This window comes from Hippopotamus amphibius, chromosome 8 (genome assembly GCF_030028045.1).
Source record: "Hippopotamus amphibius kiboko isolate mHipAmp2 chromosome 8, mHipAmp2.hap2, whole genome shotgun sequence".
NCBI classification, from domain to species: domain Eukaryota; kingdom Metazoa; phylum Chordata; class Mammalia; order Artiodactyla; family Hippopotamidae; genus Hippopotamus; species Hippopotamus amphibius.
In genome coordinates, this window is record NC_080193.1 from 101,572,582 (window position 1) to 101,599,574 (window position 26,993).

Consider the following 26,993-nt stretch of genomic DNA (forward strand, 5'->3'; position numbering starts at 1 on the left):
ATTAAAATTAAATCAAATTAATTTACTACACTAGAATATGAAAGTCTAATCTTATTATAAGAGATCTGCATCTTAAAAAATGTTGCTTTGTATGTCTGCTCTCATTTTGTGAACACGGTTATTTTTAAAATGTGCTCTATATAAGTGTGTGAAGTTATATTCTTGCTGAAATTCAGTGTTAGCAGCATCCTTAAGGATAAAAAGACGTCTCAAAAAATTCTCATTATTTTAGCATTAGTTTACTTGAAGTGCTTTGTGTTCACAGGAAGAACAGGCAGCAAAATTGAAAGCTGAGAAGATCAGAGTTGCCCTAGAGAAAATTAAAGAGGCACAAGTGAAAAAGGTGATATTTGGGCTTTTTCTTGGCTTGAGATTTTTATGTTTTACGGATTTATGAAGAATTGCCTTGTTTATATAACGTAGCTCTAAGATAGCAAGCTATAGAGGGGTATTTCTTTCTAATACATTTTTCACATGTTTTTTTGTGGATAAAATACATTATAAAAGAAATAACTTTCTTGTTTTAAATTCTAATAGAGTAAAACAAAACAGTCTTATTATTATAATCTTACCTATTATTTTAATTTTTAAAAATGCATTAAATTTTTCTAGTTAGGTTATCTAATACCTAATTTTAGAGTATTTTTCTTGCATAATAAAGTCATTATTTGTGTTTTCATTTATATTTAGCTAAGGACATTACTCAGACCATTACTCAGTATCAGAAGAAGTTTCTAGAATGCCTGTTTTTTGGCTTGTATTTAATTTCCTTTTTTCCTATTATAGCTGGTGATTAGAGTCCACATGTCTGACGATAGTTCTAAAACAATGATGGTGGATGAGAGGCAGACAGTGAGACAAGTGCTGGATAACCTGATGGACAAATCCCACTGTGGTTATAGTTTAGACTGGTCTCTGGTGGAAACTATCTCTGAATTACAAATGGGTTAGTAATATCATTGCTATAATTACTTTTTAATTTCTATGTAATTTCAACAGTTTTCATGTTGATAAAAGCAACTTGAGACATCTTTATACTGTATTTTTTTTCAATAATATAGCCCTGGCTTTTTTACATTGTCTTTTTTTCCCTCAAGTATTTTGAGATTTCTTTGAGTACAGTATCATTTCCAGTTCACTTTAGATTTTCTCATGGCCAGAACAAAGTTGTTCTTTTTTTTAAGGTCACAGAATATTTTTCCCCCTCAAATAAGAACTAAATATATTGAACACATTTACTAAAGACTGTTACATTTATTCACATTTGTAGTGAAGTCTTTATATCAACATTTGACTTTCAGGGGAAACATAAAGCACATCTTATTTTTAGCTAGATGTACCAAGTCTTAGTTTGCTGTATTTTGTAGTTTGGTATGATGTTTTCTAACTTTAAAAATCCCACATTTTTTATACCATCTTTGACTCTTTTAAAAAGTTTTCTTTTTGTAATATTGTGTGATTATAGAAATGTTACAATAATTATTTTATTAGACTTTATTCAATCAGTAGTCAATTTAAACTTGCTATTTTGTTCAAAAAATATATTTGCATTGCTCTTACTACATGTTATATCTCTAAATATTTCACAGCAGTTTCCAAAGAAATAAAAATTTAATTATTAACCCTTTTCTCTCAGAACACACATACAAAACCCCCAAAACCAAACCATAAGTTAGAAGTTTATTAACGCATATAAACATGTATTCTTATAATACTTACCTATAACTATTCTTAGAGAATTAGAAAGGTTGTTCATAGATATAGTGTCAACATACACAGAAAATATTTGGATGATAGTTTTTAGAATGTTTCCATGGCCATAGGTTAAAGATCCATAACTATCATTTAATCACATATGGCACAGTGATTCAAATATAATATGTAGTCATTCAGTACTTGTTGAATGAATAAAAGAAAAGAAGACAAGGGACTACTAAGAGCCCAAAATAAGATGGTGGAAACAAACTATGACATATGTAAATCATTCAGTTAAATAAAAAAGATTATTAGAAAGGATGAATAAACAAAATGCAACTGTTTGCTGTTTACAGAAGATCTTTTACCTAAAGACACAAAGATTGAAAGGAAAAGGAATGCAGAAAGACACTAACCAAAAGAAAGATGATATTAACTATATTAATATCAGACAAAAAACTTTAAGCAAAATACATCACTAGAGATAAAGAGGACCATTTGTCTTCATCAGGAAGATATAATCATTCTAAATTTTATCTAATAATAGTATTAAAATGTATAAAGCAAAAGTTGACAGAACTGCCAGGAGAAATTCGCAAGTCTGCCTTCATGGTAGAAACTTTTCAGCTAAGAATCTTTTCAGTCATCCATGTAATCAGGCACACAGAAATGAATATAGATATATTTAGAACACTCATAACAGGAAAATACACATTCTTTACAGGCAGAAATGGAGTATTTCCAAAAATTGATTCCAGTATGAGGTTATAAGCAGCTCTCAAGAAATTTCAAAAAGTCATTATCCCTAGAATATTTTCTTTGAACTTATGTTCAACATAAGACACATTCTTTGATTCCTAATTTGGAAATTAGAAAATACATCTCTGTTTAAAAATAAACTCATAGATCAAAGAAGAACTCATCTTAGAATTTTTTGAATGACAAGAAATGAATCCTGTTAGAAGCACTTAATACCAGAATTTATCAAATGAAACTAACATGTTGGGTTTTTTCAAGGGTGGGATGGGCAGAGGCTTAAGATGACCTTGAATTCGGAAGACCTAGATTCTCGTCCTTCCGCTTCCATGTAGCAGCTGTGTGACCTTGCTGAAGTCACTTAACACCACAAGGGCATGTTTCCTTATTTGAAAACAGAAGACCAGATAATCTCTAAGGGTGTCAGTTAAGGGTTTTGCTGTGAATTACTTCACAAGGTTTCTTGTCTTTTATGCAATTCTGATGAATACTAACAAAATACTGATATTTTATTTTGGGACAGAGAGAATCTTTGAAGACCATGAAAACTTGGTTGAAAATCTTCTTAATTGGACAAGAGATAGCCAAAACAAGCTTATATTTATGGAGCGTATAGAAAAATATGCACTTTTTAAAAACCCACAGGTGAGACTATAGCTTACAGAGGTCAGGATTCTTAGCTGTTCATATTATATAATTCTCTGACTGCTAAGTTAATAGAGTTAAAAGACTGGCAACTACCAGGTTGGAGTGTTGTGGCTGCAGAACCCCATGGGAGCATTCACTACTGCCAAGGGGGCAGGTTTGCTGGGGCCCAGGTTCAGGGCTCAAAGAAGTTGCCAGTTCCACAGAGCCAGGTGGGGTGAGCCCTTGGGGAAGCAGGATTACCTCCAGGGGGTTGCCAGGTTTCTGTTCTCTCTAATTCAGAGCTGTTTGGAACCCAGCTATTTATTTGGTGAGTTCCTCAGCCATGAAAGAAAGAAGTACTTACATATTTAAGTTTCTCTACTTTTGTCATTTATCCAGTTGACACTTTGATTTTTTTTTTTGAATTATTCTTTTGAAAATCCCAGTAACCTTGATTATAAATGGTTCCACTTTGTAATATATGTTACGTTTATCTATTTGATATCTTTGCTTATTCCAAAATAATGTTTGAGTTAATCCTTCCTAATAGCCAAATTTTATAAAAATCAATAGGTAAGAGAAAACAACCCCAGTATAAAAAGTAGTAATGAGGAGAAAGTAGTAATGAGGAGAAATAGTAGTGTTAAAGTTATTGAACGGTTATCCTTCAGGAGGCTTAATCATGACACCTCTTTACTGGATGTGTTTAATGAAGAATACACATTTGGGGATACCAGCAGATCTTTTTATGGATGATTGTGAAAAAATATTTCATAAGGCTAATAATTAGAGTTCACATTTTAGTTGAGTCAAGCAAATGAGATCATGGTCGTCTCAAAGAATTTGGGATTTCTTCTTTAAAAGCCAGAGTATAGGTTAAATTTTCTGCATCTGGATCAGTTAAGCTCAGCATTGCCTTACTTGTTGTACTTAATAATTTCTAAACCTTTAAGGTCCTGTAAGTGTGGCTTTCATTAAATATACGAAACATATTTGCTAGCTGTTGCATGTAGTGTCACTGCAGGATTTGGGGGGAGTGCAGTTTGTGGCATAATTCAAGGTAAATGGTAAGGTGAGGATGAGGCCAGCATGAAGCGTTTCTGTGAAGGTCCCAGGAACAGGTTGCTTTTCAAAGGAATGTTCCCCTCATTCTGTGTAGGCAGAAATCAACACAGAGTTGCTGTGTCTCTAGAAGAAATCATATATGTACCTATGCCAAGGGATAGTAGAGTGGGTTTATCCTTTAACTTTCATCTGTTCATTTTTCCAGAATTACCTTCTGGGGAGAAAGGAAACAGCTGAGATGGCAGATAGAAACAAAGAAGTGCTGTTGGAGGTATAACTCTTCCTTCCCTACTTCCCCTTTTCCTGTACATTTAATATTAAACTATTAAGCAGTTTTTTTGAAGTCCAGAGTGTCAGTGTTCTATATTTATAAATACAGTTGTAAATAGGGAAGCCTGTTTTCTTCCATAGCCTGATGGAGAGAGTTCAGCTGTGTGAACATTAGAACACTGAAGAACCTTATAAAAACTATTGTTTTGCCAAGCAGTATGCTAGTGGGCTAAAAGGAGTTATGAGCTTTTAGTAGCTGACAAGGGGGAGGAAAGGCTGGTCAATGACGGATGTGATTGTGCTGTTTTATCTGCTTACCCAGAGAGAAATTTGAATATAGTTAGCCATTTACAAAATATTTCAAGCCTGAGCCTGAAATAACTCAAATAATTTTAAAAAGCATGATTATTCTTTTTTAAAAATATATACATCTCCTTATTTTGAAGAGTAATAAAACAAATGCAAACAATTGAATTTTGGCTTTTGCTAATTTTAGAAAACTGAGGTCAAAGACGTTAGTATGTTTGAAAATCTGAATAAATCCTTATTTAGCAACAAGGCCATTAGGAAGATGAAGATCAGTGCTTAGCGTTTCATAGGAATGCTAGCTACAGTTAAGAAAAATCCTCTTCATAATTCCTAATTTTTTTGTGTTTTGGGGAGAGAGAAGTTAATTCATGTTCGTGTGTTCAAGTTTAGTGAGTTTTACTTTTCCTTTATTAAGTACATGATTGATTTTTTAAAAATTTTTATCTAAGTATAGACATTAGAATCCAGAATTTTGAGCTTGTTTACATTCCTTTCAACCTAGTATTAAATATTTAAAGAATAAATGCCCTCTTTGTTTTAGAATCATATACATTGATAGATTTTAAATTGTGAAAGTATAATCATTCATTTAGCATGTTGCTTTCTTTTAAAATCCTATTTAGCGTACAGCTAGTCTAAATGTGTGGTTAATTTGGAGAAAAGTAAAGTCTAATGCTTATGTTAGCTCTGACATTTTGAGTAAATTTAGTCTAACTATGCTGTTTACAAATGCATTTAAGTACTTTTATATGCAACTCGGTTGACATTTCAACTTAGTTTCCTCAAAACAATGCTAGGTAAAAGTTCTTAAGGATTGCCATAGGGGTTCCAAAAAAAGCCATGTAATGTTTAGAATAGAAAGTTCTGATTGAGGTAAAATTAGCAGCATGGTTTTTATACAGAGGCATTTAGGTTTAATCACAGTGTCATGCATTTCATAGGGGTAAACACAACTTTGTTCTGAGAATCCAAGGATCATGTCTTTCCAAATCATCTTCGTATTTTAGGAGTGTTTTTGTGGAAGTTCTGTAACTGTACCAGAGATTGAAGGAGTCCTTTGGTTGAAAGATGATGGTAAGAAGTCCTGGAAAAAGCGTTATTTTCTCTTGCGAGCATCTGGTATCTACTATGTCCCTAAAGGAAAAGCAAAGGTGCGTCCCTTTTGCTGACTTTTAGCTTCCTCATTATGCGGATTGATTTTAATTTGTAGTGAGCATGCTGACAAGGTGATCCAGGCTCTGATTTGTCTCAGCTCGTGTAGAACACACAGAACATTGCTTTGTTTACTGATTTATTATAAGGAAGAAGAAACCTGAAAACATTCACTCTCTGCTCATTAGTTGGGCCTATCTTGATTCTCCTGGCAAATTTGAAGTCATGCTTGCATTTATTTTTTTTGGAACTTCTGCCAGAGTTGTTTTTGCTTGTTATTGTTTGGAGAGAATAGCTTTCTAGGATTACAGACATTTCAGCCTTGCTTATTAGGTAACGTGCTTCTTCTAAGGGCCCCCATGGTAGCTGTCATTTCTGTGTTTACTGGGGTCCCAGCACTGTTGAAGCTCTTTATAGGGTCATCTCATCTAGTCTTTACCACCATCCTGAGAGGTACATGTTGTCGCCTCTATTTAACTGGCAAGGAAACCCTGACTTGAGAATTGCTGTACTTGACATATGCACTATAGGCACTGAGTTACATGGTATCTCTTGTTCTTTCTGGGGAGCTCTATAATACTATATTGTATTTAATATAAATACTATATTTAAAATATCTTTAAAGTACCACCTTTTCTAAGCAAGTCAGTGTTCTTTATGAATGACAAGACAGTACGTGAAATGGACTGCTTTTTTGTTGCATCATGGATTTAAAGAAGAAATATCTACAGAGAATCTCACTATCTTGTCTTTTGCAAAATAGCAATAATTTCTATTTGGGGAAGTTTGATTCTCAGAAGCTGTTAATAGTGCTATTTCCTTGTTTACACATTGTTATTTCAGTCTTTCGGGTGTTTTTTTCTCAGGTCTCTCGGGATCTGGTGTGCTTTCTGCAGCTGGATCATGTTAATGTTTACTATGGACAGGACTATCGGAATAAATACAAAGCACCTACGGACTATTGTCTGGCGCTCAAGGTAAACATGTATCTCTCTTTAGGAATTTTAATTGATGGTAGACGTAGAGCAGGTTATTGAACATCTTAGTATAGTTTGGATCTCCATCAAGTATCCTATTTTTGCTTTATATAGGTTTTTAAAAGAATGGTGAAGGGAATTCTCTGGTGTCCAGTGGTTAGGACTCGGTGCTTTCAGCTACTGGGTCCTGGGTTCAATCCCTGGTCAGGGAACTAAGATCCCACAAGCTGTGTGGCGCGGCCAATAAATAAATGAAGGGAGGAAGGAAGGGAAAGCCTGTACTACCCCACAGCTGACCCTAGTTAGAGTGATGATACTAGGAAATGGATACTGAATTGTAAGCTTTGAGTCATAATATATAAAATGGATTGGGTTATAAATTTGAGACTTTCATTTAATAGCAGGCGTAGTTTAGGAAAACTTTGTCCCACCCCTATTGTGTATTTTAGTTCTTTTCCTGTACTAACTCAGCAGAACCATCAGAGGGCACTGTACCCGAGTTCAAAGTGGGTTGCCTCTCATCTGGTCCAGGAATAATTCTTGTCTCCCTTTTCTCCTGACCCACGGCCCTAATAGCCCACTCATGTGTTATGACCCATCTAAGCTAATTTTAATTTTTTTTCTTATATACAAACTTTTGAGTTTCTTACACTCATCATATCTATACTTTTGAAAACTGATATTTTTAGTGAATTTTAGTGATCTATTGGAACATTAGGAAAAGGTAACATTAAGAAGTTCAGGATAATTATGGAGGTGATTATGTTTCTCTCATTGGCTCCATCTCACTAGCCCCTTGGTAATTCCTTAGGTCTACATGTTTATATCATTGCTCGATTTTGCTTTTGTTTGAGAATTGGCAGTTGGGTTTGAGGAGGTGGTGTTTGTTTAGGGTTTTGGGGTAGAGTTTTGATTGCTTTGATAAAATTGGGTGTATTATAATGGTAACCCTTTATTAAGTGATTGTTGTTGGAGAATACCCTATATCATTTAGTTACAGTAGCAAATAATTTTTTAAAGATTAGTTTAAAGTAGCTTAATCCAGCAGTTTTCAAAATGAGTTCCAGGGCCCCCTGGAGTCCCTGAGACCCTGTCAAGGGACCCATGATGTCAAAGTTTTTCTTCTAATAATGCTAAGACATCTTTTGACTTTTATACTCTCATTCTCTCACAAGTGTATAATGGAGTTTTCTAAGAGGTTGCATGACATGTGATATCTTTGCTCCCCTGAGTAGTAGAATGTGTATTTGTATATTCTTGTGTTTAAATTTTTCTCAGCTTAAATTTCTTATAATCATGTTTATATCATATATCATATTTATATTTATAAATATCATATATAATGAAAGTTATTTGGGGGTCTCTAACACAGAGACAGTAAGAATTGGTTATTTCAGTGGCTCAAAGTTGTCAGTGAGAACCCAAGGTCTTTCCATCTTTCCCTGTTCCATTTTCTGCATATCAGCTTATTATCAGACCTACTCACCTCAGTCACAAATGGCCACTGCCTCACATGTAGACCCAGCAAAATCCAGCAGAGGAAGAGGGACTGTTTTTTCCTGTGTTTGTCTTTTTTTTAAGAGGAAAGAAATATTTCCCAGGAGCTCCTTCAACAGCCCTCCCCTTGAGGGCCATTGGCCTGGAGTACATGCCCTGGCATGTACATCAATCCCTGGCAAGGAACAAAGCCACCATTTTTGGTTTACACTAGTCAGAATTCACTCTCTGAGGCCGAAACAAGTTGGGGCTCTATCAGAAAAGAGGTAGGGGGGAGATAGCTGTGGAGAAGGCAACCAGTAGTGTCCGTTAGGGTCAGAAGTAAGTAGGACCACTGACCAGTATTTTAATCCTTTTTGCAGCTCAGAGAATTCTTAGGTTAAGAATATTATTGCTCTAAGGTTTTTTTTGTTTTTATAATAATGATTTGTATGCTTCATATTTGCTTTTAGTAAAGTAGGTTAAGCTAAATTTGCATATTTATATTGTCTGCTTATTTACATCTAAAAATATTTAATGTATTGAACTAAAAAGAAAAAAACCATACCACTGGGTGCAAATAATAGTAAAAATAATGGCCACCATTTACTGAAGAACTCCAGGGTGGGAGGTGCTACACTGGAAGCACTGGACATGTCCATCTCACAAGTCTGGTGTACAGTCCCCATTTTCCAGATGTGGAAACTGGGGTTTAAGGGATCAATTTGCCTGAGACCACTCAACTATTAGTATTTAAGACATGTCTTTTTTCATGTAAGTCTGCACTAGATTTTGCCTCCGTAACTATTTTTATTCTTGAGCATATGAGTTCTGACAAACACAAAAAATGCTGCTGCACAGGATCTACACAAATGCAAATGTAAATACAGTATTTGTAGGGCCTGATCCCTTTCATCAACTTTGGGCTATAATGACTGAGTCTGAGTCCTTCCGATGACATGCACGATACAGGAAATATATACACACTTGTAGGAAATAATAAATCACATCATTTGGTAATTTTTTTTTAAAGGTGATAATAAAAATAATGATGGGAAGAGCTTATTCATGAAATTTGACAGTGTAGAAATAAATAGGGTATAAGTTGATGTATTATCTGAAATAGGTACACTTGGGACACGTGTCTGCATGTATAATTAAGTATCTTAAAGGAAACCTGTGTTTTAAAAATATATATACCACAATAATTGTTGGAATAGAGCTCAGCTTAGCCAGGTCTAAATTTTCATCCCTTGAGAAGTGAGGCAAAGTAATTTAACATGTTAGGTGAGAAGGAAAAAAAAAATGGTTAGGATTTAGGGATGGACTATGAACATGAACTTCTCAAACGCTGTTATTAATAGAAAGATGTTATACGTGATATCATGGAAGTAATAGGGTGGAGTGTTACAGTCTTATTTTTTAGCTTCTTGCATGTTTGTTGACAGAATTGATTTTCAGGCCTTTATGTGCTTCCAAAATAATAAATGGGTTGTATATATTCAGTAGTTTCTTTTAGCACTTGGAGTGAGGTTTTAGAGCATCACTTTTAGAGTTTTAGGAATTATCTGTCTCAGTCTAATTTTTGGCATAAATACAGAAAAATAATCTGATAGCATGATAGTAATCCAAAATTTCTTATTGTATTCTTAAATGTTTTTATTTAATTCTCAGTTTTTTTACCTTTTATCAGAGAAAGCAAACTTTCCAAATCAGTGTAATTTATAAATCAAATGACGACCTTTCTTAATTGTTCATTTGTTTGGAGGAGCAATTTCATTATATGCAAGCATACCTCAGATACTGTGGTTTCAAGTTCCAGACTACTGCAATAACGTGAATATCGCAGTAAAGTCAATCATATGAATTTTTTGGTTTCCCAGTGCATATATATAAAAGTTATGTTTACACTTACATGTGCAATAGCAATATGTCTTAAAAAACCACAATGTACATACCCTAATTTAAAAATGCTTCATTGCTAAAAAATGCTGTCATCTGAGCCTTCAGCGAGTCATGGTAGTTACATCAAATATCACTGATCACAGATCACCTTAACAAATATAATAATAATGAAAAAGTTTGAAATATTGCAAGAATTACCCAGATGTGACACAGAGGCATGAAATGAGGAAATACTGTTGGAAAAATGGCACCAATAGACTTGCTTGATAGAGGGTTGCCACCTTCAGTTTGTAAAAAACACAATAACTGCAAAGCGTACCAAAGCAAAGCGCAGCAAAATGAGGTATGCCTGTACTCTCTTTGAAGATTCTAAGAATCTAAATGTTGAGCTTCTGGTTTTTAGCAAAGAATGTCTCCTCCATACTTGCTCTTAGGTCTTGTGTGATTTTTGAAGTGGTAGAATAATATTGTGGGGAAATGAGGAGCAAGGCAGCAAATTTAGAAGATTTCACTGATAATAAAGCAGTAATATGACATAATAATTAAGAGTCGGGGCCCTGAATGAGATGGCATGGTTTCAGATGGTTTCATTGGTGAGCAACTTTGAGTGCTGTCTTAACCCTTCTGTCCCTCAATTTCTTCTCATGTGGTAGAGATAATAATATGTAACTCGCAGAGTTTTTGTGAGGATAGAATGAGCTGCTATGTGTGAAATATTCAGCATAATGTCTGGTATATACTAAGTGCTCAGTAAATGCCACTTTTAATGAAATAGCAATATACTAGCAGAACAGGTTACCTCCTGAGGTTTTGGTGCAGAACCTGGATGACCAAAATGAAAGCCATAGAAAGTATGTCTTTATTACGTGGGTAGTTGAAAAAGAAAATTTTTAAGGTCCTAAAATAAATTTTAAACTAGCAAGTTATCTGTAGATAATCATATATCATAGTAGTCTTCAGATTATGATTTGGATTCCCAGGTTACAGAGATGATGAGAGAAGGATAGAGGATCATTTCTCTTTGATTTTCTGTGATGTTGTAATTACAAGAACACTCCCTTCGTGTACAGAATGATGAGAACACACACATACCCTCAGGCAGGGCCACTGCTACAGTTGAGCACCCATGTGTGATAGCCCTGTTCTCAGGAAATGGAAGGAGTAAGTCAAGAATAGTTTGTAATTCACCATAAAGGGAGAGAGGGTGGTGATAAAGGCCTCAGAGCCATCGTGAAGCTCTTTAAGCCCTAGTTGGCAACACTAAAGAAAGCTGTTTTTCAGTCAGCCCATTTTATCTTCTGCACGAACTGTGGCCTCTTCTAGTTGATCACACTGAAGCCCAACACCTACTCAAAGCATCTGGCAAATAGTTCTTGCCCAATAAATGTTGGTTGAATGAGTGAATGAAATAAATTCCCTTTCCTTCTTTTACAGAAAAATACATACACCTCTACCTGTTCTCCTTTGCTCTTTCAAGATTGCTATGCTGGCTTATTATAACATGACTTAATAAGGACAGGGAATATATTCCAAGAGAAGGCTGTGGAGCCTCTATTATCAGGGGAGAAAACTGTTAGGTCTTGTTTTGGTAACCTCTTATTGTTGAGGGCTTAATTGTTTAAAAGTTTGACTGTAGCCTTCAATAACTAAATTTGCTTTGGTATTAAATGTTTTTATCATTGGGGGTGAACTCTGTAAAGCAGTGAATAGAATAGAATAAATGGATTTATATCTCTCATTGTAGACCAGAGGGGTTGATTTTTGACAATGCAGAGATATAACTGGTATTTGTGGCCAGACTTTCTTGCTGCTTTGAAAACTTATTGAAATTGCTTATTTTATTGCTCTCATGGGTTTTCACAAAAAACATGTGGTTAGAGAATTTTTACAGCCTCTTGTAATTGAACATAAATTTAAATGTTTCTCCAGGTAAAATAAAATTTTTCAACTGGAAAGAGAGGTAGTGATTAACAATCATTACATTCAGAACTAAGTGTGGTTTAGGGTTTTTCTTCCCAGAGAACTGGTGGTTTTGGCCCCGTGGAGTTAAAATACCCTGAGTCTGTTCTAGCACTTGCATATTGCAGCCAGTGTCAAGTTAGTCACCTCCCATTCAAGACTCAACTGAAAAGTACATTGGGCTGTGAAGACTAAATCTGATGATGCAGTTGAAAAGCTGCTCATTGCCCCGAGGGCACATGCTGTGGGTAGAGGGGCCTGCAGAGCAGTGCTCAGTCCACAGCAGGAGGTAGCACCACAACAGATGTGAGCACCCACTGCAACCCAGGCGCTGTGCCCTGTGCTTCATCCCCCCACCCAGGTGTTCACCTCCAGAGAAATACTGGAAGCTTTACCCAGGACTCTCATGGAGTCTTCTGATTCCATGATTGCAGTTAATTCAAGGTGAAATAAATATTCTCTTCCCTTTTTGTAGTCTTGTATTGCAGATTAAAACTTCCACTGACTTTGTTATGTTAACCTTGATAGACTTTGTTTCTTTGAAATGTAGAAGGGGTATTTTGGAGTTTTTCATGATGTGTAAGTTTTTGTTGTTGTTGTTTTGTTTTGCATTTTAACTTAAACATCTTGACCTAAAATTTAACACAAGTTAAATTTTGTAAAAATACTTAGGGCCATTTTATTTGGCCCTTATGACTGTATAAGTATAAATTATTTGGCCACTATTCCAGTGACATATAATTTGTCAGGATATGTTTAAGCTTTGATAGAGTTTATTTACTTCTTAGTTCTTGGGGGGACTTAGTTGGATTTTTGCCTTTAATCTTGCAGCACCCACAGATCCAGAAGAAATCTCAGTACATCAAATACCTTTGTTGTGATGATGTGAGAACCCTGCACCAGTGGGTCAATGGGATCCGCATCGCAAAGGTAGGTTTTCTTTTGGTTTGATAATGGAATGATGGGTGTTTAATGATATGGTTTTGGTTGTCATGACAGTTATTCTGTTTGTTTCATTTTCATGATTTTGTTTGCCAATGTCTAGTTTTCTCAGGCCTAAATTTCATGTTTTAAATGTCTTTTTCTTGGTGATGGGGATAGCTTTTAACAGTTGGTATCCAAGGAATAATACTGCTGGTAAAAGCTTATGTAGCATCAGAGTGATTTCTTTGAGCTTTGGAGAATGCACTATATGATTTTTATATAACAGAGCTAGGCCTAGACAAAAGAAATTTTTTGAAAATTAAACTGCCTCGAGGTTGGGAAAGAATGAATAAGTGGAGCGTGGAGGATTTTTAAGGCGGTGAAAATATTCATCCTCTATCTGATACTACAACAGTGGGTACATGTCCTATACATTTGTCCAAACCAATAGGATGTAAACACCAGGAGTGAACCTAAAGTAACCTGTGGACTTTGAGTGATTATTATGTGTCCATGTAGGTTCATTGATTGTTACAAATGTACCCCTCTAGTGGGAGAGGTTGATGATGGGAGAGGCTGTGCACATGGAAGAGCTGTGCATGTATATGAGAAATCTCTGTACCTTCCTCTCAATTTTGCTGTGAACCTAAAACTACCCTAAAAAAGAAAGTCTTAAAAAAATTTTTTAAAGGACATCTTAAAGATGATTATACATAATGCTTAAAAGGGCATTTATTCAGTTACTTCTAAGTTAAGTAACTGAAAATAAAATTTATTATAGACATAAAATCACAGGTTTTTTTCTAAGTGACTGAAAAAAACTTTATGTTGATAGTGCACATCATCAGAACCGAGTATTAACGTCTCGCTGCCTTTCTAAAGATGAGGACAAAGAAGAGTAGATTATAATTTGCTGGTATTAAAAGAATTTTTGAAGTATTATAGATATTACTTTTAATACAAACTATGAGTCAGTAAAGAGAAATGTGTCCCTTTGCCTGCCCCATGCATCCACATCGCACCCAGTAAAGTTCTGATGTCATCATTTACTGCCTTCTGTTTAGTACGGGAAGCAGCTCTACATGAACTATCAAGAAGCCGTGAAGAGGACAGAATCGGCTTATGATTGGACTTCCTTATCCAGCTCCAGCATTAAATCAGGATCCAGTTCTTCCAGTATCCCAGGTAGTTTGAAATGCCCAAAGAACTCTCTTGAGTACCAGCAGAAAGGTCTCTCTATAGAGACTGATAGGAGACCTGGTTTTCTCAAAGTGATTTTTTCAAACTAGAGCTGTGCCTGATTTCTAAATTATAATCAATAGGTACATATGCTTTTATTAATTTATTTTTTTCTTTTTAGAGGGGGTAATGTCATGGGCTAGTTCACAAATGTGTTTGAAATGGAAACCCAGTCTGTAAAGTGGCAAAGCCAGGCATTTTGTTATACATTATAAAGTTTATTTGAAACTCAGTCATATTGCTGAAAACAACTGTTGATGCATAATTGGGGGCAGGAAGTTGCTTGGAGAAGAGTATTCAGAATTGTGATGAAACTGCCCTCCTTCCCCACAGGTTTCCTGACATTTCAGTAGAGTGGAACAACTGGAATTAGTTCAGTATCACAGTTAAGGAAGCTATTTAGGTCATCAAACTTTCTGAAGTTTTCAGAGGAAATCAGTGATACTCAAAAGGTGCTTATTTTCAGATTCCCACATCCTTTAAACAAGGATGCTATGATCACATCTTAAGATAAATGCTTGTTTCCCTTCAAAGTTCCATAAATATCTGTGCCATCTAAAAGCATAATTTTTTTCTTTGTTCTAACAGCCCATGTTATGAAATACTTTAAGCAGTATTTGATTTAAAAGCTGTATGACTAGATCTCATCCCTAAATAAGTAAATAAAAACACATTGAGAATGTGTATATACATGCACTAGTATATACACGTATATTCGCTAGTTCTGTCCACTGAGAGGGCTAGAAGCAGTGACATCCCAGTAGCAATGAGAATACCAAGAGCCTGGACCTTGGTTTCTCAAGGCCATTATCCAAAACAAAGGAGCCAAGGGCTCTGGAGTGGCTGATTCTAGGGCTGTGGCAGAGAATATATAAGATGAGCCTGGAGCATTATGTGACAAAGGAAGTGCTCAGAAAAACACAGTGGGGACTTCCCTGGTGACACAGTGGTTAAGAACCCACCTGCCAATGCAGGGGACACAAGTTTGAGCCCTGGTCCAGGAAGATGCCACATGCCACGGAGTAACTAAGCCTGTGCACCACAACTACTGAGCCTGAGCTCTAGAGCAACTACTGAGCCTGCGTATTGCAACTGCTGAAGCCCGTGCACCTAGAGCCTGTGCTCCACAACAAGAGAAGCCACCACAATGAGAAGCCTGTGCACCACAATGAAAAGTAGCCCCCACTCACCACAACTAGAGAAAGCCAGCGCACAACAACAAAGACCCAACGCAGCCAAAAATAAATAAAATTAAAACAACAGCAACAAAAACAGTGATGGGAGTCTGTAAAAGGGACACAGGACCCAACCTGAGAGAGTGCCCATTGGCCAAAGCTGGAACAATTTGAGCAATGAAATAACACAGTATAGGACTATAATCCAAATTATAAAACAAATAGCCATCAGTCCATGGAGATATAAACTATTGAATTAAGTAAATAAATGGAGAGGAAGAGACAAATCTGTACAGATTTCTAAATGATTTATGTAGATGTTCTGCCCTCAAGGAGGTGGAGCTTAACTCCCCTCTCATTAAGAGTAGGCTGTGCAAAATGACTTGCTTCCAAAGAGCACAGAGTGGGGAGACGTAACCTCATAGTGGAGAAACCTGACAAACCATACCTCGGCCAGGTGATCAAGGTAGTAAGTCAGACTGATAGTATGTACTGTGGCGCAGTGTGATGAGATTAGCATTTTCCCTCTCTTAGTCTTCCTCCCCAGATCCCATAACCTCAGAGAAAAAACGTCAGACAAATCAAAGTTGAGAGAGATGCTACAAAATACCTGACCAGTACTCCTCAAAACTGTCAAGGTCATCAGAAACAGGGAAAGTCTGAGGAACTGTCATGGGAGACATGACAACTGTCTGTAATATGGTGACCTGGATGGGATCCTGGATCAGCAAATGGACATTACAGAAACACTAGTGAAATCGAAATAAAGTTTGGAGTTTAGTTAACATATGAGTGTTGGTTCATTAGTTATGACACATGGACCAGAGTATTGTAACATGTTAATAATGAGGTAAATTGGGTGCTAGATAAGTAGGAACTCTGTCCTAGCTTTGCAGCTTTTCTGCAAATCTAAAACTATTCTAAAATAAAATGTCTATTAAATTGGGGGGAAGAAACCTTTGTGGCAATGAATTAGGAAAGGCAAGGTAAGAAGAGCATGTCACAAGTAGGATTATAGAAAATGGAATTAAGGGAAAGATTGAGGAGAAAAAAAGATGTATAATATTTTAAAAATTTTATATAAAGCACTTAACAATTCAAGTGCTTCCGCATGTTACTTTATGAAGTGGTACAGTGCCTTTTCCCACTCCAGCATCATCTGTTTGTATACATTGTATTAGGTATTAGGTAGACTTTTTAATGTAAATTGTAAAGTCATACATATTCATGCTGAAGAGAGCTCAAGAAGTCACATGTTCTAGCCTCTTGTCTTATAGGCTGTTGTCCTAGATACTAATTAAGTAGGGAGGAAGAAAATAGAGTAGGTTTTATCCTATATTGCTTATTTTTTACCCTGAGGATATTGTCTTAACTTTATCTAACAGAGTTTGTGGCTGTTACCTTTGCAGTACTCATATTAACTTGGCTGGACTTGCTTCATATTGCAATCTAATAATATCCACTTCTCACAGAGTGACTAGATGGGACTAACTTTAACATGTGAGTCTCCACCAGATGGCTGACGTTGGGCTAGGTGCTTCCACAAGGTTATCTCACCTGCCTTGGAGTCCAGTGAAATAATCTTTCCAGTTCCCTCACCCTAGATGTCAGTCACATTACACCATTCCCTGGTCCCTTGAAGATGTCTTCATGCCCTTCAGGAAGCCAGGCTGTGGCACAGCTGCTGCCATGTGGTGCTAATACCTGAGTCCCTACGAAACACACTTGTCACTTGGGGGTCAAATTTTCAGTATTATCCATTGCTGGGATAAAGGAAGTAATCATCATGTATAGATCTGAACTCATAAGTGAGAAGTCTCTGAGATGGTTTGGAGCAGGATATTTTAAAAGATTGATTCTCAATGTAATGAAGATACGATTGAAAAAAAAACCTCACTCCTCTATTCATGGTTCATAAATTCTCTTATTTGCTAGTTCTTACAAGACAGGTTGTTAGGATACCAGTAATGTTACATGACCCTTTTATTATAATTATCAGTCTCTCGTGGTGAACTATTTAAAAAGAATCGGGGGTGGGGGGGGGGCGGCGGAGTCAAGATGGTGGCGTGGGAAGACGCTGCGATCGCCCCTCCCCACAAATAGATAGGTTGTCGAATGCTGGCGGGGAACCTGAGGCCCAAGCAGACCGCAGGAACCCCAGAGCAACCAGGCAGGACCTGGGGGAGGTCAGGGGGGAGGGGAAGGGGAAGCTGGATGGGACCGGCGCCCCTGGGGGGTGGTTGGCTGAGGGGAGAGGTTCCTGCCTGGAGGGACTATAGGGGGCTGGGGAGATCCAAAACCTCAACTGGGTTTCTCCCACCCAGGAGGCCTGCTGGGCTCCCCAGTTGGGGTCCTCCACCCTCCAAGGCCCCCTCTGGGCTGCCTGGGTCCTGGGGTGTGGGAAGGAGGGAGGAGGAGTGAGGAGGTGGTGAGGTGGACTGGTGGGGGTGGGGGCTTTGAGATTGGGGGACAGGGAGGCGAGAGGGCGTTTCACCTGCCCTCTTGGCCAGGGAGGCCGACTGGGCTCCTGGGCCTGCTCCTTCACTCTCCGGACCCCCCTCCAGCATGAGGATCCTGGGGGTGTGGGTTGTGGGGAGGCAGACAGTGGGGGAGGAAAGGGATCTCTCCAGGTCAGAAGAATAGGGGAGGCGCTGAGGGGTATTTCTTTTGGGGGGGTCCTCCACTTTCCAAGGCTCCTCCCTGCCATTGGTCCTAGAAGTACAAGAGGGAAGCGGTTGGTCCTAGAAGTACAAGAGGGAAGCGGTGGGGGGAAGAAGAGAGGTGGAAGAGGGGAGGGACCCTCTGGGATCAGAGGATGGGGAAGGAGTGGAAGGCATTTCTGCTGTCCACTGGCCTGGGCAGCCTGCTGGGCTCCCAGGCCTGGTCTCCAGCTCTCCAGGGTCCCCCCCCACCCCCCCGACGCATTGGGTCCGGGGACATTGGAGCATGGCAGGGGAAGAGGAAGAAAGGCAGACAGGTGGTAGGACATTCCAGGAGCAGAGGACCAGGGGAGGTGTGGAGGACCTTTCCCCTGCCCACTTGGGCCCGGCGGGCCTGCTGAGTCTGGTCCCTCGGTCTCTCCAGCTGTGTGGGTCGTACAGGCGTGGGAGGGAGGGAGGAGAGGAGAAGAGGAAGAGAGGCAGACAGTGGTGGGGGGGGACCTCGCAGGACCAGAGGATCAGGGGAGACACTGTGGGAAATCTCCCTACCCACTTGGCACCAGGAGGCCTGTTGTGCCCCCAGGCCTGGTCTTCGGTCCTCCAGGAGTCCCTCTAGGTCTCACTGATCCTGGGGGTGTAGAAGGAAAGCAGGGGAGAAGAGGAGAGGTGGGCAGGAGAAGGGACCTTCTGGGATTGGAGGATCAAGGGAGGCAGAGAAGGTATTTGCCCTGCCCACTAGCTTTGGGAAGCCTGCTAGGCTCACGGACCTGGTCTTTCACACTCCAGGGCCCCCTCGAGCTGCTAGGGACCTAGGAGAGTGGGGGGCGGGGGAGAGGAAGAGAGGCAGACAGGGACCTACGAGACTGGGAGATCTGGGGAAGTGCTGCAGGCGTTACCCTAGCCCAGTTGGTCCTCGGAAGCCTGTTGGGCATCAGAGTCTGGTCTCCTGCCTTCCAGTGCCCCTTGCAGCTGTGGGGGTCCTAGGAGCATAGGAGAGAGGTGGTGAGGAAGAAGAGAACCCAAGGGGGAGGGACCCTCTGAGACTGGAGGACTGGGGGAGGTGCCTAGCGTTTCTCCCACCAACTCGGGCCCAGGGAGCTCACTGGGTACCTTGACCTGGTCCTTTGCTCCCAGGACCAGAGGCATTCCTGGGCCCCTCTGCCTCATTGGGCCTAAGCCCCATTCCCCACCACCCCCAGGACCTTTTCTAAGCGTAGGCCCTGCCCATTGCCTAACCGCCCCCACCACGCCCCCACCCCTGCCCTTGTCTAAGGCCCGCAGCCACAGCCAAGGCCTTTTCAGGCTTTTTTTTTTTTCTTTTTTTTTCTTTTTCTTTTTTTTCTTCCCACCTCCTCACTTAGGCTATTGCATTTGTTTTACCTTCCAGTTGTTGCTCCATCTTTTTCTTTTAAATTTTTTATAACACATCTGTTAGTTTCCTACTTTTTATCTTGCTATTGTTCAGCTGTTCTACTTTTTTTTTGTTTTTTTAATTTTTTTTGTTTTCCTGCTCCACACAGCTTGTGGGATCTTGATTCACAAGCCCAGGGTCAGGCCTGAGCTCCTGAGGTGGGAGCTCTGAGTCCAAAACATTGGACTAACAGGGACCCCTGGAAACCCAGTTCCCAGGGAATATTCATCAGAGTGAGGTCTCCCAGAGGTTCTCACCTAAACACCAAGACCCAGTTATACTCAACATCCTATAAACTCCAGTGCTTGAAATCTCAGGCCAAACACCCAGTGGGACAGGAACACAATGCTGCCCATCCAAAGTGGGGGGAAAATGAGACGACAAAAAAATATGTCACAGATGAAGGAACAAGGTAAAAATACACAAGACCAAATAAATGAAGAGGAAATAGGAAAATTGCCTGAAAGAGAATTCAGAGTAATGATAGTAAAGATGATCCAAAATCTCGACAACAAAATAGGGAAAATACAAGAAACAGTTAATAAGGACTCAGAAGAAGTAAAGAGCAAACAAACAGCAATAGATAACAAAATAACCAAAATTAAAAATACTCTGGATGCTATAAGCAGCACAATAACTGAGGCAGAAGAACGAATAAGTGAGTTGGAAGATAGAATGGGGGAAATAACTGCCACAGAGCAGGAAAAAGAAAAAAGAATACAAAGAATGGAAGACAGTCTCAGAGACCTTGGTGACAACATTGAGCACACCAACATTCGAATCATAGGCATCCCAGGAGAAGAAGAAATAAAGAAAGGGTCTGAGAAAATATTTGAAGAGGTTATAGTGGAAAACTTCCCGAACATGGAAAAGGAAATAATTAATCAAGCCCAAGCAGTGCAGAGAGTCCCATACAGAATAAACCTAAGCAGAAATAAACTGAGGCACATATTAATCAAACTAATGAAAATTAAACACAAAGAAATATTAAAAGCAGCAAGAGAAAAGCAACAAATAACATATAAGGGAAAACCCATAAGGATAACAGCTGATCTTTCTGCAGAAACTCTGCAGGCCAGAAGGGACTGGTAGGATATACTGAAAGTCCTGAGAGAGAAAAACCTACAGCCAAGAATACTCTACCCAGCAAGAATCTCATTCAGATTTGACAGAGAAATCAAAAGCTTTACAGACAAGCAAAAGTTAAGAGAATTCAGCACCACCAAACCAGCCTTACAACAATTGCTTAAGGAACTTTTCTAAGTAGGAAACACAAGAGAAGGAAAACACCTACAAAAACAAACCCAAAACAATTAAGAAAATGGTAATAGGAACATACATGTCAATAATCACCTTAAATGTAAATGGATTAAATGCTCCAACCAAAAGACACAGACTGGTTGAATGGATACAAAAACAAGACCCTTCTATATGCTGCCTACAAGAAACCCACTTCAGACCAAGGGATACATATAGACTGAAAGCAAAGGGATGGAAAAAGATATTCCATGCAAATGGAAATCAGAAGAAAGCTGGAGTAGCCATACTCATATCAGACAAATTAGACTTGAAAGTAAAGACTATTACAAGAGACAAGGAAGGGCACTACATAATGATCAAGGGATCCATCCAAGAAGAACATAACACAATGGTAAATATCTATGCCCCCAACATAGGAGTACCTCAATACATAAGGCAAATGCTAACAGCTATAAAAGGGGACATCGACAGTAACACAATAATAGTGGGAGACTTGAACACCCTACTTACATCAATGGACAGATCATCCAAACACAAAATAAATAAAGACACACAAGCTTTAAATGACACAATAGACCATCTCGACTTAATTGATATTTATAGGACATTCCATCCAAAACCTACAGACTACACTTTCTTCTCAAGTGCACACGGAACACTTTCCAGGATAGATCACATCTTGGGTCACAAATTAAACCTCAGCAAATTCAAGAAAATTGAAATCATATCAAGCATCTTCTCAGACCACAATGCCATGAGACTAGATATCAATTACAGGAAAAAATACTGCAAAAAATACAAACACATGAAGGCTAAACAATACAGTATTAAACAACCAAGAAATCACTAAAGAAGTCAAAGAGGAAATCAAGAAATATCTAGAAACAAATGACAACGAAAACACAACAACCCAAAACCTATGGGATGCAGCAAAAGCAGTTCTAAGAGGGAAGTTTATAGCAATACAGTCCTACCTTAAGAAACAAGAAAATGATCGTATAAACAACCTAACCTTACACCTAAAACAATTAGAAAAAGAAGAACAAAGAAACCCCAAAGTGAGCAGAAGGAAAGAAATCATAAAGATCAGAGCAGAAATAAATGAAAAAGAAAGGAAGGAAGCCATAGCAAAAATTAATGAAACTAAAAGCTGGTTCTTTGAGAAGATTAACAAAATTCATACACCATTAGCCAGACTCATCAGGAAAAAAAGGGAGAAGATGCAAATCAACAGAATTAGAAATGAAAAAGGAGAAGTAACAATGGACACCTCAGAAATACAAAACATCATGAGAGACTACTACAAGCAACTATATGCCAATAAATTGAATAACCTGGAAGAAATGGATACATTCTTAGAAAAATACAATCTTCCAAGACTGAACCAGGAAGAAATAGAAACCATGAACAGGCCAATCACAAGTATGGAAATGGAGGCAGTGATTAAAAATCTCCCAACACACAAAAGCCCAGGACCAGATGGGTTCACGGGCAAATTCTATCAAACATTTAGAGAAGAGCTAACACCTATCCTTCTCAAACTCTTCCAAAATATTGCGGAAGGCGGAACACTCCCAAACTCATTCTACAAGGCCACCATCACCCTGTTACCAAAACCAGGCAAAGATGTCACAAAAAAAGAAAATTACAGGCCAATATCACTGATGGATATATATGCAAAAATCCTCAACAAAATACTAGCTAACAGAATCTAACAGCACATTGAAAAAATCATACACCATGATCAAGTGGGGTTTATCCTTGGGATGCAAGGATTCTTCAATATACGCAAATCAATCAGCGTGATACAGCATATCAACAAATTGAAGGATAAAAACCATATGATCATCTCAATAGATGCAGAAAAAGCTTTTGACAAAGTTCAACATCCATTTATGATAAAAGCTCTCCAGAAAATGGGCATAGAAGGAAATTACCTCAAGATAATAAAAGCCATATATGAGAAACCAAAAGCCAGCATCGTTCTCAATGGGGAAAAACTGAAAGAATTCCCTCTAAGAACAGGGACAAGACAAGGGTGTCCACTCTCACCATTATTATTCAACATAGTTTTGGAAGTTTTAGCCACAGCAGTCAGAGAAGAAAAAGAAATAAAAGGAATCCAAATTGGAAAAGAAGAAGTAAAATTGTCACTCTTTGCTGATGACATGATATTATACATAGAAAACCCTAAAGATTCTACCAGAAAACTGATAGCACTAATTGATAAATTTAGTAAAGTAGCAGGATACAAAATTAATGCACAGAAATCTCTTGCATTCTTATACACTAACAACGGAAGAGCAGAAAGAGAAATTAAGGAAACTGTCCCATTTACCATTGCAACAAAAAGAATAAAATACCTAGGGATAAACCTGCCTAAGGAGGCAAAAGACCTGTATGCAGAAAACTATAAGACACTGATGAAAGAAATCAAAGGCGATACAAACAGATGAAGAGACATACCATGTTCTTGGATTGGAAGAATCAACATTGTGAAAATGACTATCTTACCCAAAGCAATGTACAGATTCAATGCAATCCCGATCAAATTACCAATGGCATTTTTCACAGAAGTAGAAGAAGAAATCTTACGATTTGTATGGAAACGCAAAAGACCCCGAATAGCCAAAGCAATCTTGAGAAGGAAAGACAGAGTTGGTGGAATTAGGCTTCTTGACTTCAAACTATACTACAAGGCCACAGTGATCAAGACATCACGGTACTGGCACAGAAATCGAGAGGAAGATCAATGGAACAGAATAGAGAACCCAGAGGTAAACCCAAGCACATATGGGCACCTTATCTTTGACAAAGGAGGCAAGAATATACAGTGGAAAAAAGATAGCCTCTTCAATAAGTGGTGCTGGGACAATTGGACAGCAACATGTGAAAGAATGAAATTAGAACACTTCCTAACACCATACACAAAAATAAACTCAAAATGGATGAAAGACCTACATGTAAGGCCAGACACTATAAAACTCCTAGAGGAAAACATAGGCAGAACACTCTGTGACATACATCAAAGCAAGATCCTTTTTGATCCACCTCCTAGAATAATGGAAATAAAATCAAGAATAAACAAATGGGACCTCATGAAACAAAAGCTTTTGCAGAGTGAAAGAAACCACAAACAAGACAAGAAGGCAACCCTCAGAATGGGAGAAAATCCAGCCAACGAAGCAACTGACAAAGGATTAATCTGCAAAATATACAAGCAGCTCATGCAGCTTAATTCCAAAAAAGCAAATAACCCAATCCACAAATGGGCGGAAGGCCTAAATAGACATTTTTCCAAAGAAGACATACAGATGGCCAACAAACATGAAAAGACGCTCAACATCACTAATCATCAGAGAAATGCAAGTCAAAGCCACAATGAGGTATCACCTCACACTGGTCTGAATAGCCATCATCAAAAAATCTGGAAACAACAAATGTTGGAGAGGGTGTGGAGAAATGGGAATGCTCCTGCACTGTTGGTGGGAATGTAAGTTGGTACAGCCACTATGGAAAACAGTTTGGAGATTCCTTAAAAAACTAAAATCGGAACTACGGTATGATCCAGCAATCTCACTACTGGGCATATATACCCAGAGAGAACCATAGTCCAAAAAGAAACATGTATCATAATGTTCATTGCAGCACTGTTTACAATAGCCAGGACATGGAAGCAACCTAAATGCCCATCAACAGATGAATGGGTAAAGAAGATGTGGCACATATATACAATGGAATATTAGCCATAAAAAGGAATGAAATGGAACTATATGTAATGAGGTGGAAAGACCTAGAGTCTGTCATACAGAGTGAAGTAAGCCAGAAAGAGAAAAACAAATACTGTATGCTAACTCATACATAGGGAATCTAAAAAAAAAAAAAATGGTACTGATGAACCCAGTAACAGGGCGAGAGTGGAGATGCAGATGTAGAGAATGGACTTGGAGACTCAGTGCTGGGGTGGGGGGTAGGGAGCAAAGGGGACGCTGGGTTGAAGTGAGAGAGTAGCATAGACATAGATACACTACCAAATGTAAAATAGATAGCTAGTGGGAAGTTGCTGTATAACAAAGGGAGATGAACTCCGATGATGGGTGATGCCTTAGAGGGCCAGAACAGGGAGGGTGGAAGGGAGTCGCGAGAGGGAGGGGATATGGGGATATATGTATAAATACAGCTGATTTACTTTGGTGTACCTCAAAAGCTGGTACAAGAGTGTAAAGCAATTATATTCCAATGAAGAGCTTAAAAAAGAAAGAAAAAAAGAATAAAATCCCGTGATGTTGGGTCATGTCAGCCCAGCACAGGGAGAGAAAAATAATAAATAAAAAAATTAAAAGAATCGAGATTTCCTATTCGCCCTAGGACAAGAAACGTTTTCTAGTGGAAAACAACGGCTGTGTTTGTGTGAAATGAGTCGGGTAAAATTAACTTGTCGTTCTGCATTGCATCTGACCTTGAAAGATTTAACCAAACATATGTATTTATACTGTCACAATACTGACTAATTTAATCTGATTTTTGAAAATCTGTTTCAAACAGAGTCTCAGTCCAATCACTCCAATCAGTCTGATAGTGGAGTGTCTGATACCCAGCCGGCAGGACACGCCCGTTCCCAGAGCATCGTGAGCTCCATCTTCTCCGAGGCCTGGAAGCGAGGCACGCAGCTGGAAGAGTCCAGCAAGGTAACACGCTTGGGTCAGGATAGAGGGGAAATCTGTGGTGTTCCAGGGGTGTAGCTCCTTTATTCCTTTATTAGGAATCTTTCTTGGCCTTATTTCAGTATTCTTTCTTTTCTTCTCAGACATGGATATATGTGACTTGGCTCTGATGATCTAAGATCTCAAAAAAAACAAAAACTAGGTGTTTTATCAGTGGCTCAGAATTTTAAGAAATAACGGATTCCCTCCTTTCAACTCTTAATCAGTTTGGATGGAGCAACAGCACCCTCTAGTGCCAATGCCTTAATTTTGTTCCAGAGAAGCTGCTAAGGGCTGATTATTATTCATTATTAATTTATTCAGACTCATTCCTTGATCTTCCTTTCTTTTACGCTTTTTGGCATTTCTCTGCACATTGATGAATTTTCTCAAATTATAGTTTATGTGGAAGACTAAATTCCAATTAATCCCCTTAAAAGTTTGGATCCCTGAGCCTTGCATAGAAGGTTGCTCATTGACACCAAAGGACAAGTATAATTATTGCAAGATTGTTTAGAAAAAAACTGGTTGAAAGACACCATATCAAACTGCCTCTGAAGTCCTGTGGGCTCCAGCGTCCCAGCCATGCTCTCCCTCTCAGGCGAGGGAACACCATCGTGGCGAGCCCATGGCACACCCAGGCTGGCCTGGCCATTTTGTTTTCACCCAATAATCATTTTGATTTTTTGTTGTTGTTTTTGTCTGAATCACTTATATACAAGTACATTCACCAGTGAGAATTAAATGGGTATTTTCCCTCAATTTATTCCTTTATTTGCATATGTGGTTGATTAAGCGGGCTTGGGGAGGGTGGAAGAGGCACAAGTAGCCCAGTGTGGGGGTGGAACAATTTTCTCTCAGAAATAATATTTGAGAATTGGTTCTAAATTCTCAAGACACTGACAGTTTGTTTAACTCCCTTATCAGAGGCTCACATTGTTAAGAAGTATTTCTTTTTCCTTCCCAAACTTAATGAATTTGAATGGAACTGCACTGTCTGGTGCTGATATTCCATGTATGTTGTGGAGAAGCAGGGTTTATATAATTCAGATGCCTAAAGAAAAGTCCTTTGCCTTACTTTGCCTTTTAATGGTGTTATCTGTGTGCATTTTTAAGTTGTAGAACTACTCAGTTGTTATTGCAAAGGTCCACATGGTCTGTGACGAAGCAGTATAGTCTGTCATGGCACGTAGTTTCAGAAAGATCATGAACCCTGCCATGCAGCAGTGACAGTGTGTTTGAGTCTTGACCCCCTGTGTGTTTCTTCTCCTGTTACCTCAGTCTCAGGTGCCAAGTGAGAAGGCCAGCACAGCTAAGGTGTACACCCCTGCAGCAGACAAGACAGGGTCAAGTTAAGGTCAGGGGCTGTTCTTTGGAAACACATTAACCTGGGTGATTCGTGTAACCAGATCGTGCAGACTAATGCTTTT

At 38.7% G+C, this 26,993-nt stretch overlaps 1 protein-coding gene across 7 annotated transcripts in view; it reads left to right on the top strand.

The window, feature by feature from the left end:
* Window positions 1-26,993, top strand: part of RAPH1 (Ras association (RalGDS/AF-6) and pleckstrin homology domains 1) — a 128,932-nt gene that overhangs the window by 61,024 nt on the left and 40,915 nt on the right. For 6 of the 7 annotated variants that reach the window (XM_057745792.1, XM_057745793.1, XM_057745794.1 and 3 more), the window contains 9 exons: window positions 266-343; window positions 787-946; window positions 2,975-3,096; window positions 4,349-4,414; window positions 5,730-5,873; window positions 6,741-6,851; window positions 13,023-13,121; window positions 14,180-14,300; window positions 25,406-25,548. In XM_057745792.1, the coding sequence (XP_057601775.1) occupies window positions 266-343; window positions 787-946; window positions 2,975-3,096; window positions 4,349-4,414; window positions 5,730-5,873; window positions 6,741-6,851; window positions 13,023-13,121; window positions 14,180-14,300; window positions 25,406-25,548 (1,044 nt within the window). Of the gene's footprint in view, window positions 1-265; window positions 344-786; window positions 947-2,974; window positions 3,097-4,348; window positions 4,415-5,729; window positions 5,874-6,740; window positions 6,852-13,022; window positions 13,122-14,179; window positions 14,301-25,405; window positions 25,549-26,844; window positions 26,921-26,993 lie in introns of all 7 variants that reach the window. The other variant, XM_057745796.1, reaches the window with a different exon arrangement.